Raw genomic sequence first — 17,085 nt, forward strand, 5'->3', positions numbered from 1 at the left:
AATTCTATGAACTGCTGAAATAAAACACCCTTTTACATTAATGTTCACAGAACATCATCTCTCCTTGGATTATGTAATCTCTACCTATTAGAGGTTCTAGTTCACTTAAGTAAAAATAATTTAAATTTAAATATTTACCTCTATATGTAAACATGGAATGGATAAAATCAAAGGAAAATGAAATTAAACAGACTGACAACACCAAAGGTTAATAAGGATGTAAAACAACTGGAACTCTCATACATTGCTGACAGGAGTATAAAATTGCACAAGCATCTTAGAAAACTGCTTAGCACTTATTTAAAAAGTTAAATGTCCATCTACCCAAGACCTAGTAATTCTACTCCTAGGTTTTTGTCTAAAATAAAGAGGAATACACCTGAAACTAACACAACATTGCAAATCAACTATAGTCCAATATAAAATAAAAAATAAAATTTAAAAATAAATAAAATAAAATACAATAAAGAGGGAAAGGATTCCCCAAAATTCTAGAATAGGGTCACAGAGATTTTCAGAAATCAAGGTAGGATCACTGTTTAAGATTTAAACGTTATTGAAGTAATCTGGAAAAGTTTGTCGAATTGCTATGCTGTCAGTATGGGGTGACCAGGACTCTAATTCTAGCACTGCTGCGGTAAGGAAACTCCTGAGAGGGCTGCAAAAACTACTGCATGGAGTCCTAAACTCCCACAAGATAATGGAATAACAAAATATAAGAAATAGTTGGCTAATGGCTGGGTGGAATTTATCCATCGATTAGAGGAAACTGGTGCTGAGTTTTAAACGAAAATTATTAAACGAAAACAGCAGTATCAGTTATTGGTCAATCGCCAAAGAGTCAATGATACAGAAAAGAGCTAAAGGACAAGGAATATTAGGATAAGTCTTAGATAGGCATAAGAATAAGTGGGGCTTTGAGACTAGGATTTATATTAATTTAGTTGGGGTTGTGTTCTGTCTCTCCACCACCACCCCAAACCAAAGCCAACCAAGGTAATATCGGTAAATTTTCTGTTGTCTTTTAAATGTATTTCAACGTTTCAAAAACTAGAAAATGGTCTTAAAGTTTTTTTTTTTTTTAAATATGATATTAGAGCTTCAGACTACAAATTACAGATCAGAATTCATTTAACATGTCAAAAAATAAAATACATTATTCTCTTCCCCTGGGGAGTTGTCGACAGAGAAGAAGTCAAAGATTCTTGGCTGTAAACTCCACTTTCACTGTAAAAGCTGATGTTTGGAGAGGAAGATCGAGATGGAGAGTCCACAGTCAAGTCGAGCTTAATTGCAGAATCAGGGCTTTCAAGATCAGAAGTACTGCCACTCAGTTTTGCTCTTTTCTTAGCTGCACTATTACGAAGGGACCTAAGAGAGCTCTGCATCTAAAAAAAGTTAAAACAATTAACTTTACAAAATAATTATATAAGTAAAAGTTATCCTTAGATTTCAAACTCTAATAATTATACCTAGCTAGCCACTCTTCAATCCAATACTAACAAGATGGATGTTAACATATTTGTACATAGTATAAATACAGATTTCATCACTCAGGTATTTATTTATAAACAACCTCCTAGGTTATAAGTTCCTTAAGAGGAAGGATCTCAAGATATTATTCACCATGGTATTTCCAGCACTGGGTACAATGACCAATATATTGTAAAAATTCATTCACAGGTGAATCATTGAATCAGATGGTAGCACAGTTGAAGTCACAGAGGTCCATCTAACCTTAGGTCAACAGTGTGCTGATGTGGCTATTTAGAAGTTCTATGAGAAGGTCAGCAAAAAGTAATCAGCTTTCTAAATTTGAAGTTTACATCAAGCTTGCCAGTGTTAGAGTTCAGAGAATAATAGATCATTGTATGTAAATTCTGAAGAAGTATTTATAGAAATGCAGAGTAGAAATCTTTATCACATATATATTAAGTTTGGGAATAGAGCCTTGAACAAATTAAGGAACTCAGAAATATACATAAGCTGTGTTTTGCTTACATTTTGATTATAACAGTTATAATAGTTGATTCAATAGTACAGCCACTTGCCTAGTAAATCCTTGGAAGGTTGAATATGCAAAAACATTAGTATCCACCTATATTTACTAATAATTATAAAAAAGAAATTACCCTTTCAATTACCCACTAAAAGGACTATTTTTAAGTTATCATAAAAAACAATATGTAGGATCAGATGACATTTATGAGCTACACAGGAAAATGCCTCTTCTGTAAGTTTGTTTACTGTAAATAAATTCCCTTCATAGTACCACTGGACTATAACTGGAAAAACAAAAGCAAAAAGAAAAAAACAAGAAAAGATTTTACAAGCAATTAGAAGTGGGAATGACTAATTAATTCATTAAGAACCAATTTTGATTCTTTATAAGTTAGTTTTACACATGCTTAATGTTAAAGAAATGCTTTTTAAATGAATATGCATTAATTTTTTTTGAGCAAACTATCAGTACATGATGCCTTACGTCTTAAAAACAGGCTAAAATAAGACCACAAAATATCATCATTGGGTGTTTCAGTTTACATATTTAATGTAAAACACTTTTCAACCTGACATCAGGCAAGCTGAAATGATGAAAAGGAAGCATCTGTGGAAATAGTGCTCTGAATCTAAAGTAACATAGCAGCCACATCCCTCCTCTGGCATAATTAATATGCGGACTTATCATATTGGCAATACATTTTTATAGTATAAATGGAGTGATCTAGGATTCAAAGATGAAAATACAATATGATGTCAATTTCATAAAGATAAATAAACTTGCACGTATGCACAAGGGACATGCCCAAGAATGTTTACTGCAGCATAGTTTGCAATAGCAAAAGACTAGAAATAAGCCAAAATCAATTATATGAATACATTATAAATATATCAAAATACTACTATATCAATATAAAAAGTACATAAATACATAAAACACAAACTAATGGTAACAGTGGTGCCTCTGGTGAAGAGGAAAGAGAAACTGGATTAGGGAGGGAACTATGTTATGTTTCATTTATTAAAAAAGTAGGAAACAAATACGACAAATTGTTCATTTGGGAGGGGTTAGTGCATGGGTATATTGCTATATTATCTGTACTTTTAATTTGAAAAGGAATAATATATGCACAGAATACTGGAAGGAAAGACATTAGAGTGATAATGATAAATTATTCTGGGTAGTGGAATTTGGTGTGATGAATTTTCTTCTTAATACTTCACTATAGTTTCCACATTTTCTATTGTGAACATAAAATATTTTTACAAATAAGACACCATGTTATGGGATAAAAAGTACTTGATTTTTCCTTAAATAACAACTATTATTTATAGACAATTACAAGCATTTAAAAATTACTGAAAATATTTGGTTCTAACCTCTTCTTGATCCAAATCTTTATCCCTGATATTTAATTCTGAAAGATCAATTGAAAGACTATCTTTTTCACTCTTCCAAATGTCATCTGGCTCTTTCTTTTTGGGTCCCACTGTGCTTAAATCAGCTTTATCAGGCAAAAGGCTGATACCCCGTGGTATGGGAGGTACAGGCTTGGTCCCATTTAAGCCTCTTCGGGAAGATGGTGATCTCACCAAGGCAGGTGTAAGTTGAATTGGAGAAGGTTTCTCTTGAGAATTTTCTCCTGCATGAAAAAGACATATTGTACTCTTTTTTTTTTTCAACTTCAAGTTGAAAAACAGTAATCAATAGCATTAAAATCACAAGTGTTTAGAATTAGGTGTTTTTAAATTAAAAAGCACATTATATTTTACTAGAAATAAAGATTGCTACTTAAGATGAGATAAAAATATCAGTGTCCCCTAACAAATATAACAAAAATGGACCACCCAAAATCCTTTCATATCAAATAAAAATATTATATACCAAGTGAATCTTTTTTTTTTTTTTCGGCTGCACCGCATGGCTTGTGACATCTTAATTCCCTGACCAAGGATTGCACCCGTGCCCTTGGCAGTGAAAGCACGGAGTCCTAACCACTGGATCTCCAGGGAATTCCGTGAAATTTCTTCATACCCATCATCATGATTAATACTTGTATAGTCTGTAATAAGCTAGAAGGGTTAATTATCTGGCTTGATATAACTATGCAAGCAACACTTGAATGACTACTATGTGCAAAGCAGTAATACTGGGCACTAGGGAGAACAAGTTGAATAATGTCTCAGCTTTCAATACAATATCTGATTTTGGAGGAAAGACAAATACAGAAATAAATTAAAGAAGAGAATGAAGACTCAGTGCTAAGAGAAAGTAATAAAATCGGCTGACTATGCAATAAATTGACCTTATGCTTATAAACTGGAACATTTGTGTTGTAGGACAGTTTAAAGGTGAACTATCTGACCTCAGGGGCTAGGGATAGGAAAGCATTTGGGACATGGGGCTTGCCTTTAATAGACTTTTTATTTTGAGACTGACTCTGTCTTAAATAAGCTAACATGCTAATTTTATGATTTTGGAGTGGGCTATTGTTAAGAAAAGAATATTTTAGTTAATAACAAGTAGTAGAAAAACCATCAAAATAATTTTAACAGAGAGTAAATAGTCAATAAATGTTGTATAAATACTAGACATTACAGTAAATATATGAATGATATTTTATATTTGTAAAGCTAAAACTTGTTAGTAGGCTCTCAGGCTGTTCGTGTTCATGTACATTATAAAGCATTATTATTTGTTTAGTTCCGAAAAAGGATTTTGAAGTGGCAGTATAAGAAAAAAAAGAAATGAGAATTTCAATTGAATTTTATATTACACATTTGATCTATTTAACATTCTGTTAAATATTTTCTTAAATATTTACTAATTCAGAGAAATAAAATGCAATTTACCAGCTTTTAAAGATCTAACAACCCGAACTTCAAAGTAATTATTCAAACATATAAATAAATTTGAACAAAGTATTAATTTTTACCATCATGTATACCTGTAGGATCAGACGACTTTTGGCTGACAAGCTTTTTCTGCGGACTTGGCTTTGAAACTCCTTCAAAGCTTTTGAGAGGCCAGGAATTTGAGAAATTAACGGAATTATCTTGGGACTTCTTTGGAGATACAGTAAGAGACGTGTGCTTTGGACTAGTTCGAGGTGATGAGAGAGGATAGGATGGAAGAATGAAGCCTCCTGAACTTGGATTTGGACGAGAGTATGATGAAGTACGTTCTCTCTGACTACCAAATGTTTGCTGTGTCTTACTGCCAAAATTTAGGCTAGCATAAACTGTAATAAAACAAAAGAGAATGTAATTTATTTATACACATCTTCTAAGAGTTTAAAGTTTTTTGCTTTTCACATTCAGGTTTTTAATCCCATCTGGCATTTATATTTTTGTATGATGTGAGGTAAAGACCTAATTTAACTTTCTACTATATAGATAGTCCAGTTTTCCCAGTGCCACTTTTTGAGCCACGCATTGTTTCTCTTTCATCTATAAATCTCCCATATGTATATTTAGGTCTATTCTTAGGTGCTTCTTATTGGTTGCCTTAGTCTTTTTGTCTCTTCTTGCACTAGCACCACAATGTTTTATTTATCATCACGCTGATAGGATGAGTCTCCTTCCATTTTTTTTCCAGTTTTATTGAGAGATGGTTGACATACATTACTGTATAAGTTTAAGGCACACACCATGATGGTTTGAGATATATATATATATATATATATATATATACACACATACATTGTGAAATGATTACCAAAATAGGTTCAGCTAACATCTACCTTCTGACATGGATACAATAAAAAGAAGAGAAAAAAGGAAAAAAAAAATTTCTCTTTGTGATGAGAACACTTAGGATTTATTCTCGTAACAACTTTTATGTATGCCACACAGCAGTGTTAACTATAGTAATCATGTTGTCTCCTTCCATTTTGATCTTCTTTAGAATTATCTAGGCCATTCTTGGTCCTCCATTCCTTCATATGAATTTCAGGATTAGCCTGTCAGGTTCCATAAAAGATCCTGTTGAGATTTTGACAGAAATGACACTGAGTCTCCTTGTTTAAAAATATAGGATCTCTTTTAATTTATTCAGGCTTTCTTTTATGTCTCTCAAAAAAGTAGTTTAGTTTTCATAATAAATGGTATGCAAATCTTCTGTTAGATTTCCAGATATTTACACATTCTGTTGATACTGTAATCTTTCCTAAAAACTACATTTTCTGAATGTTGCTGGTGTCTGGGAGCTTTACTGACCTTTCCTTTCAGGTTTTATATTTGACAACCTTGCTAAATTATTTATTATTTTAATAGTTTTCTGTATATCCTTTTGGGTTTTCTACATAGATAATTAATCCAATAATGGTAATAATGATAATGATGAAGACTATGATGACAATGATGAGAGCTAATATTTATTGAGCTAATGTTTATGTGCCAGGTGGTGTTCCAAGTACCTTATATGTATTAACTAATTTAATCCTCACAACAATTTTGTGGTGTTGGTACTATTCCTATTTTATAGATTAAAAAAATGACAGAGTAAATTGCTAAAAATCACACACTAGGAAATTATAAAGCTGGGATATGAACTCAGGCACTCTGGCTCCCAAGCCTGTACTTTTAACCACTACATTGTACCATGTTTTATCTGCTTAGAAAGGTATAATCTCCCAAGACTGAACCAGGAAGAAATAGAAAATATAAACAGACCAATTACCAGTACTGAAATTGAATCAGTAGTTTTAAAACTCCCAACAAACAAAACTCTGGTACCAGATGGCTTCACAGGTGAGTTCTATCAATTCACCTATCCTCAAACTATTCCACAAAATTACAGAGGAACACTGCCAAACTCATTCTATGAGGACAGCATCATGCTGATACCAAAACCAGACAAAGATGCCACAAAAAAAGAAAATTGCAGGCCAATATCACTGATGAACATAGATGTAAAAATCCTCAACAAAACACTAGCAAACAAAGTCCAACAATACATTAAAAGGATCCTACACCATGTTCAAGTGGGATTTACGCCAGGGATGCAAGGACTTTTCAATATCTGCAAATCAATCAATGTGATATGCCACATTAACAAATTGAAGAATAAAAACCTTATGATCATAGCAGTAGATGCAGAAACAGCTCTTGATAAAATTCAACATCCACTTATGATAAAACCTCTCCAGAAAGTGGGCATAGAGGAAACATACCTCAACCTAATGAAGGCCACATATGACAAACCCACAGTTAACATACTCAGTGGCGAAAAGCTGAAAGTATTTCCTAAGATCAGGAACAAGACACGGATGCCCACTCTTGCCACGTTCATTCAACACAGTTTTCAAAGTCCTAGCCACAGCCATCAGAGAAGAAAAAGAAATAAAAAGAATCCAAATTGGAAAGGAAGAAGTAAAACTGTCACTGTTTGCAGATGACATGATACTATACACAGAAAATCCTAGAGACACTACCAGAAAACTACTAGTGCTCATCAATGAATTCAGTAAAGTTGCAAGATACAAAATATACAGAAATCTGTTGCATTTCTATACAATAACAACAAACTATCAGGGAATCCCCTGGTGCTCCAGTGGTTAGGACTCTACACTTTCACCGCCAAGGGCCTGGGTTCAATCCCTGGTTGGGGAAGTAAGATTCCACGAGCCGTGTGGCACAGCCAAAAAACAAACATGAAAAAACTATCAGAAAGAGAAATTAAGGGGCTTTCCTGGTGGTGCAGTGAGTAGGAGTCCGCCTGCCAATGCAGGGGAAATGGGTTCGAGCCCTGGTCTGGGAAGATCCCACATGCCGCGGAGCAGCTAAGTCTGTGCGCCACAACTACTGAGCCTGTGCTCTGGAGCCCGCGAGCCACAACTACTGAGCCTGCGTGCCACAACTACTGAAGCCCACGTGCCTGGGGCCCATGCTCCACAACAAGAGAGGCCACCACAACGGGAAGCCCATGCACTGCAATGAAGAGTAGCCCCCACTAGCTGCAACTAGAGAAGGCCCGTGTGCACAATGGAGACCCAATGCAGCCAAAAATAAATAAATGAATAAATAAATTTAAAAAAAAAAGAAAGAGAAATTAAGGAAACAATCCCATTTACCATTGCATCAAAAAGAATAAAATACCTAGGAATAAACCTACCCAAGGAGGTAAAAGACAGATACTTGGAAAACGATAAGACACTAATGAAAGAAATTGAAGATGGCACAAACAGATGAAAAGATATACTGTGTTCTTGGATTGAAAGAATCAACATTGTTAAAATGACCATACTACCCAAGGCAATCTACAGATTCAGGGCAATGCCTATCAACATACCAATGGTATTTTTCATAGAACTAGAACAAAAAATTTTTTTAATTTCTATGGAAGCACAAAAGATTCTGAATAGCCAAAACAATTTTGAGAGAGAAGAACAGAGCTGGAGGAATCACACTCCCTGATTTCAGACTACATTATAGTCATCAAAACAGTATGGCACTGGCACAAAAACAGACACACAGATCAATGGAACAAGATAAAGAGCCCAGAAATAAATTCATGCACTTATGGTCAATTAATCCACAATAAAGGAGGCAAGAATAAACAATGGAGAAAAGACAATCTCTTCAAATAAGTAGTGCTAGGAAAACTGGACAGTTACATGCAAAAGAATGAAATTAGAACATTTCTCTAACATCATATACAAAACATAGACTCAAAATGGATGAAAGACCTAAATGTAAGACCGGATACTATAAAACTCCTAAAGGAAAATATAGGCAGAACACTCTTTGACACAAATCGCTGCAGTATTTTTTTGGATCCAACTCCTAAAGTAAAGGAAATAAAAGCAAAAATAAACAAACAAGACCCAATTAAACTTAAAAGCTTTTATACAGCAAAGGAAACCATCAATAAAACGAAAAGACAACATACTAAATGGGAACAAATATTTGCAAATGATATGACTGATAAAGGATTAATATCCAAGCATATAAACAGCTCATACAACTCAACACCAAAAAAACAAACAACCCGATTAAAAAATAGGCAGAAAAACTGAATAGACATTCTTCCAAAGAGGAAATGCAGATGGCCAACAGGCACATGAAAAGACGTTCAACATTGCTAATCATCAGGGAAAGGAAATGCAAATCAAAACCACAAGGAGATAGATATCACCTCACACCTGTCAGAATGGCTATCATCAAAAAGAACACAAATAACAAATGTTGGCAAGGATGTGGAGAAAGGGGAACCCTCAGACAGTGTTGGTAGGAATGTAAATTGGTGCAGCCACTGTGGAAAACAGTACAGAGGTTTCTCAAAAAATTACAAATAGAACTACAATATGACCCAACAATTCCACTCCTGGGTATATATCCGAAAAAACCCAAAAACTCTAATTTGAAAAGATACATGCACCCCAATGTTCACAGCAACATTATTTACAATAGCTGAGATACGGAAGCAATCGAAGTGTCCATCAACAGATGAATGGATAAAGAAGATGTGGTATATATCTACAATGGAATACTACTCAGCCACAAAACAGAATAAAATTTTGCCATTTGTAGCAACATGGATGGACTTGGAGGCTATTACGGTAAGTGAAAAAAGTCAGACAGAGAAAGATAAATACTGTGTGATATCACTTACATTTGAATCTAAAAAATACAACAAACTAGTGAAGGTAAAAATAAAGAAGCAGACTCACAGATACAGAGAACAAACTAATGGTCACCAGTGGGGAGAGGGACGGAGGGGAGGGGCAATATAAGCGTAGGGGGTTAAGAGATACAAACTATTATGTATAAAATAAGCTACAAGGATATATTGTACAATGCAAGGAATATAGCCAATATTTTATAGCTATAAATGGAATATAACCTTTAAAAATTGTGAACCACTATATAGTACACCTGTTTCTTACATAATATTGTATTGGGTTGGCCAAAAAGTTTGTTTGGTTAATGAATATGCTATTCAATAAAGTTCTTGGTGAAAATGAAAAATGTGTCTTTTATTTTTACTTAAAACCGAATGAACTTTTTGGTCAACCTAATAAATCAACTATACCTCAATTTAAAAAGTCTATTTGTAATCTTTTAGGGGTTCCCTCAAATTTTCCTTAAATTTTTTTGAAGACCTTCTAAGACAACAGACCTAGCTTATGTATATAACAAATAAAACATTTTTCTTAAGACTTAAATGACTATGTATATCATATATCATTTACTTTTAATTCATATCTGACATGCTTAGGACCTCTACTTCTACCTAAATCTTATTGGAGACTTAAGTGGTCACAAATTTACATACACAACCTACTAGTAAGTTAAACCTTTACCTTAGAAAAACATGATATTCCTTTAGTAGCTGCTCTAACAAGTATTCTGAGAGGTTATAAAAACCAGAGCTACTATGAAGATCTGATTAAACACTGAGAGTGGAAGTAGTCTACAAAAGTAATGTAATCATTCAGGGATATCCAAAACAGGAAGAGGCTAAGCAACACAGAGAAGCCTCTCTGTTTCTACTAATCACCAGTCACAAAGGTATCTCGTCAAGATTTGGGAAAAAAACCTATATCATTAAGAAAGATAAACTATTTTACTGGGAATAACACCATAAAGAAAAACTTTATGGAGTCATGTGGTCCTTTGGAGTGGGTGGAGGAAAGGATGGCTAAAGTGTAAGTGCTATACTATTAACTAAATCTTCACTAATTTCTAATGAGCATTATTTTTTCATCAACAAATAAAGACAGAAGTACAACCCTATCACTCAAAAAATTTTAGTACAGGATATACAACAGAATCAAAATATCTCTAGAAATATTTGATTTGATCCTACTACTAAATAATAATTGATATAGCTATTAATTAGCATAGAAACTGAAGAAACATCTTCATATCCAAAATTCATATGACTGACAGCCAGCCTCAAACCCTCCCTTTTGTTCTATATCTTATATATATGTAAGATATCTGAAATGATAGCTGGTCAGGAAGTTATGATTCCTAACTATGGTTCTTAACAGGAGACATAATAAATTGTTTAAAATTTAAAACTGTTATGGAAAATAACTGTCTTCTGCTAACATAGTAATCCTTAATGGATAATTTTATTTTCAATTACTTGGTATTAAAATGCTCATCTCTACCATGAGTTTCTAAGCTCTCTAATTTTAATTAGTCATTATATATATATATATATATATATATATCAAGATTACTAAATCTAACATTTTAGGATAACAGTTATAAAAAATTTGATTAAAAGTTTTTAAAAAAATACAACATCCTTTTCTTTTCTGTAATGAGTATAATTACCCAAAATAACACATAAGGTACATTTGGAAACCCCACATAATAATTATAAATCATCTGTATCCAAATAAAGTTGGAATTTAAACCTTTATCTTGATGACTGTTAGTTGTCCCCAGGTACTCTAAGTCAGAATCCACACTGCCAGTTTTACCACATATCTGTGAAAATCCAAGTTGTCCACGTTCCCCAGAAAGATTTGTCTGATGAGTCCCAGTGGTGCCTTTGGAAGGAAGGAGGAGAAAAACATAAAATCAAAAGTTAACTTTATTTCATGAACACATCTAATTTCACAAATGTTGGTGTCATTTGTGTGGGAATGAATACAGGAGTATATATACAGTGAGCCAGGCAGGCAAGAAAGGGATAAAGCTTTTGCTATTGGCAGATCTGATTAGTGACAGGGGTTAAAGGACAGAAGACAGACTGGTAAAGTACAGAGAAAAGAAAAATATATCGAAAAATATGTACAAAGGCAGTTTCTTCCTACATGCTCCCTTCTCTCACCATGGAAGGTTTCTCCAGACCTGGCTTTCCTTCTTCCCAGTATTTTTAAGTACCTTTACACTCTACCCAAAAAGGTCTACTGCAGGACTCTTCTTTCTTTCCTAACATGTAACACAGCACTTGCACGGTTTCCAAGCTTATCCAGGAATATTTCCCAGATCCCTTTCCCCATCCTGTGGCTGGTTAAGGTTATTCCTGGGCAGGGGAATAAGTCTGAAGAAAAGAAGGTGATATTGACCTCTTTGGTATTTAGTTTATTCATCTATAAAATCCTTTGTATGTATTTCTAAAATTCTGATTTTTATAATTCTTTCTCTACGATTTCAAGCCCCTTTATCCTTCATGTACTGGACATCTTCTAAGTTAATTCTTACCTCCATGCTTCGGTTATACTTTCTCCTGAAATCTTGCCTCACTGCCAATCACAAACACTTCCCTTCTTTAAAATTCAGCTCAAGTCCAACCTCTTTCCTGGAGTTGTTGTAAACCACTTCCATACCTATGATCGTTTCCTTTCTTGAATCCCTATAGTACTTATAATTCATATCATTCAATCTATCATTAAATTACATGTTGTCTCAGTTATTTAAAATCTGTAAAATTAGGTAAGAACTTCTAGACGGTAAAAAAAACATGAGCCTTATAAAAATCCCAAGTAATGGTACAAGCATAACTGGATATATTCTTGCATTTCCTTTTGTCTATTAAATAAACATTCAACTACACAATCATTATAACACTTCATTTTTGTATGAAAATATTACGGAATTTTACTGTATAAAGGTCTATAAATTCTCCTAGGGTAACAATGTTTTCTAAATATTGTGTCTGAACTCATAGCAAACAAATTTCAATAACTGATACCATTTGGATCTTAAATAAAAAACAAACTCAATCTTTATCTTATACTCCATTTTTCCTTCCTAACTGGTTTCGTTTTGTCAACACATTACCATTTTTCTAATTACCTGGGTACTAAGTCTTGAAATTTTTATTCCCCTTCTTTATTTTTTATATCCAGTCATATTTTCCTGATTATTCATTTCTATTCAATTTGTAAACAACCTTGTAACCCTAGCTTCTTTTTTTCCTTAACAGAAAAAATCTCTATTAGCTCCCTATAGCTTATAAGTACAAGCTCAAATTTTTGAATCTAGCTAGCACACAAGGGTTCCCCACATCCCAATTTATCTTTGACCATCTAAAATGAATCTTACCTTTACACAGTTGCCAGAATGTCTCAAGCCCATTCCTAATGTGAGCCTTTGCTCTCTTCATGCCTCCCTTCTAATATCTTAAATCATATATATCCCAAAAAGATGTAGTTCAAGTACTATCTCCTCTTTAATGCCTTTTCTATCTGATAAGGCCCATGATAGTGACCATGTTCTCTGAACTACATAATATTTACTTTCTGTAACACTTACTTAGGCAATTAAACACCTTTCCAGTTGCTCTGGCCAAAAAACCTTAGAGCACTCTTGACTTCCCTCTCACACTCCTACACAACCCATCAGCAAATCATATCAACTGTACCCTTGACATATATTCAGAATCCAATCACTTTTCACTATGTTTACTGCTACACGGGTCGAAGCCTCCATCAACTCTAGCCTGGATTACAACAGACTCCCTGTTTTCTCCCTTGCCTCCTTTAATCTATTTCAAATGTAACATCCAAAACAAGCCTGGAAAACAAGGCAACTGACGTTACTTCTTTCCTCAAAAATATTCCTCACTCAGAGTAAAAGCCAAAGTTCATTCGAAAGCCCATTAGGCCTTAAAATAAGAAGCCCTATTATCTCTTCAAGTTAATTTTCTACTCTTCCCCTTAACGCCTTTCATTCCAGACTTACTAGCTTCTTTGATCTTTCTCAAACATGTCCCGTACTCTGCACTAACTGTTCCCTCTTCCTGGAACTATTCGCTGTTCTCTCTTGATATCTATGTGGTTTGCTTCAAATATTCCCTTCTGAATATGGCCTTCTTTCATCACTTTATTTAAAGTAGCCCCTCCTCTATATTCCTCTTTTCTGCTTACTTTTTTCCATAGCATTTATCACCATCTAACCTACTCTGTTTTGCATTTATTTAATGTTTGCTTTGCCCCAACTAGAATGAAAGACCCATTAGGCAGAAAGTTTTCCCTCTTTTGTTGACTGCTATATCCCTATTACCTAGAAAAGTACCTGCACATAGGACATACTCAGTAAATATGCGTTGTTGATTAAGCAAATATTGCCTTACATTACCACTTAAAGGATTTCAGTGAGAAACACTCCCAGGGTCTTAGGAGACAATTATGTCAAACTGTCCATTCTTATCAGATCTTTAACAAATATTTATTGAATCTGAACTGTCTACTAGATTATAAGTTCCATGAGCTCTTAAAAGAACCATGAAGTTTAGAGGAATCTTTAACTTGGTTCAAAATTTCCATTACCTGCAACTTTCACTTACCAGCAGCACATGTAGGAAGAGAATCTGAGTTAAATTCCTGACTCTTCTGAAATAAGTTTCTTGACACTCTTTTTCTGCTAAAACATAAACCATCATTGACTGGCATTCCTTGAGAGGATTTTAATTCTGGAGATGGAATGAAATCATTGGCTGAAAACTATAAGAACAGAATAATAAATTAGCAAATGTGGGTTAAGTCTACTTGGCAATAAATACGACACAATTTAGACCTAATTATGAAATTCAGATTAAAAGAAAAAAATTAATCAAATATACAATGATACAAATAAACGTCCACATACAGTATGGTACACTAGCAGTATTTTTTCATGCCATGATAGAAATGCTAATTTTTTTCCTCTTTCTTATACCTCACCCCAAACCTTTTCTGTACCTTACCTTCCTAGAGTACACACCTGGCAGCTAGGAAGGAAAGAAAGCAAATGACAAAAAGAGTGAAATGACAACTTGAAGAGAGAAAAGGACATTTCTGATTCAGCAGCATGGCCAGTCACACTATGCTATCTTTGAGCACTGGACAATAAATGCTAATTGAAGATCCCTGAACCTGTAAGCATCCCATTTTACTATTCTTAGTGAGACAAATCTACTATCCATGATCTGCAGCCCAAATGTAAATGTAACCTATGTCACGGTTCCCTTAGGAGATTTCTGTATGATAGGCCTTTCAGTCAAAACCAAGTACATAATACTTTATATACGTCTAGTACTTTATAGTTTCCAATTCCTTTTCCACATACCCACTTTGATCCTTAAGGTACAAAAGTGCCAGGATAGAATTTTGAATTTCTACCTAATCATAGTTAAAGCACTAAGTGAAAGCATGATTCAAGTGTTCAGAATTCTTCACCAATGACGGCCTCAATTGCTCTGGATCATTTCACATGGATCATAGCTACAGAACATTTTAAAATTGAGTGAAAACACAAGGAATTATACTTACTGTCCATATATTTATTTGGCGCTTTCAGACACAATCAAATCTACACATGCAGTGAACTATAAGTCTTCTCAGGTATCCTTCTCTACAAACTTTGTCAAGTGTCAAATGGCAATGAAATACAATAAAATTAAAGATACATCTATTTGAAAACCTCTTAGCTACTTGGCCATTACAAGATTAAGACTATAAACTACTAAATATACCTCAAGTAACTTCTTATTCCTCATCAAATTTTGTGAAAAACCTGTTAACTCCTTCAAAAATTAATCCCAAAACACCAGTGAGAAATAATGAATGCCTCAGCTGAAAAAGGCCTGACTTTACTTTCTCAAAATCCAATGTTATAATTTCTGTGACTGATTATATAGAAGGCAGTATGAAAAGGACACAATGGAATAAAAATGAAACCAATTACAGTCAACTTTTGATTAGATACATTAAAAGAAGGTATACTAACCCAGTTAAAATCATGAGTAATCCAGAAATAATTCTCCAGTATGGAATACACTTACATTAGAATTACTCCATAATTAATTTCTGCTTAGAGAACAGAACATGAATATGTATGACAGTGAATACAAGAGCTACTGGTAGTGGTGGTGGGGTGGAGATAATGGGGGCGGTGGTAGCAGTGGAGAATGTGTCTGTGAATCTGGCATTTTCAAGAATCTAGAAGTCAGGAATTACATTTTGCTGTAAAAAAATCTGCAAATATTTGAAAGCAGACTGTAGACACACCAATTATTATTAACATGAGAGGTCCCTTTTGGTCTCTCTTAAAAGCAGTCAAATGATTTTCATCAGGATAAACTTTGATGTGACTAAACAAAAAATAAAGGGAAAGGGAAATGAGTTACATAAAAGAGAAAAGTACACATATATTTTGAAAATGTTGTGAGCTAAATTTACAAAATATGAAGCAGTCTGTTTAGAGCACCTTATGACTCTTAGGAAGATGGAACTGAGTTTTAAGTCTTTGAAGTTAATATCTTAAAATTTAATTCACTTAATTCCTTACAGTAAATGAAAGTGTTATAAAAGGCAAGTTTCACATTTAATATTAACAATGATTTGCAATTCACAGTCTTATCTACTATTTTAATCTTGCTGTTTATTATCTCTTAACCTTTACACTTGATTACTTATATATTTTTCATAAAAACATTTCTTTGACCTAACACATCTTAGTTCAGCTTTTGGCAAGGTATGTTAAGGACATCACGAAAATAGTTGTTGTTGTTTTTTTCTTTCTTTTTTGGCTGTATGTGGGCTTTTAGTTCCCTGACCAGGGAAAGAACCCGCACCCCCTGCATTGGGAACACAGAGTCTTAACCGCTGGACTGCCAGGGAAGTTCCATTACAAAAATAGTTTTAATTCCACTTTGGTATAGTTAGTAGCAAATTATCAGGAAAAGACTTTTTAATAGCAAATTCTCTCAGAAACCACCTACACTCCTGCCTTTATTGAGCTTGTACTACATTTATCTTAACCTCCAGCCTCCAGTTTTTGGATCCATTCATATTCTACCAGTTCTTTCTGGTTTTACCTGGACTCCAACCTTGTCCCTTAATGGTGGCCATTAAAAAAGTTTATTCCAATTACCTTCCAATTACCTCCAAAGTCACCTTCTGAAACATCTTTGTGTGTTTTTTCAAATCATTTTCTATGCAACCTTTAAGAAAACAGAGTTGTGATACCATATATGACAAGTTTTATACCCCATTTTTGCACTTAACATTATAATGAAATATTATTATAAACAACATTATATTGCCCATGTTATTAAAACCTCTCATAAGTGCTACAAACTTTCATTACAAAAAGTAGTAACTACTTATAGTAAAAAAAAAAAAAAAAAAAAAAAAG

The 17,085-nt window shown here is 33.8% G+C and overlaps 1 protein-coding gene across 1 annotated transcript in view; it reads right to left on the reverse strand.

The window, feature by feature from the left end:
- The window catches only part of TOGARAM1 (TOG array regulator of axonemal microtubules 1), a 77,885-nt gene that overhangs the window by 47,412 nt on the left and 13,388 nt on the right, over window positions 1–17,085 (reverse strand). Inside the window, exons 2-6 of the mRNA XM_068545816.1 lie at window positions 14,255–14,411; window positions 11,376–11,510; window positions 4,950–5,243; window positions 3,382–3,644; window positions 1,156–1,388 (exon numbers count right to left, since the gene is read on the reverse strand). Coding sequence (XP_068401917.1) covers window positions 1,156–1,388; window positions 3,382–3,644; window positions 4,950–5,243; window positions 11,376–11,510; window positions 14,255–14,411 — 1,082 coding nt within the window. The remainder of the gene's footprint in view (window positions 1–1,155; window positions 1,389–3,381; window positions 3,645–4,949; window positions 5,244–11,375; window positions 11,511–14,254; window positions 14,412–17,085) is intronic.

Source organism: Eschrichtius robustus, chromosome 1, assembly GCF_028021215.1.
Source record: "Eschrichtius robustus isolate mEscRob2 chromosome 1, mEscRob2.pri, whole genome shotgun sequence".
In the NCBI taxonomy this organism is placed as follows: domain Eukaryota; kingdom Metazoa; phylum Chordata; class Mammalia; order Artiodactyla; family Eschrichtiidae; genus Eschrichtius; species Eschrichtius robustus.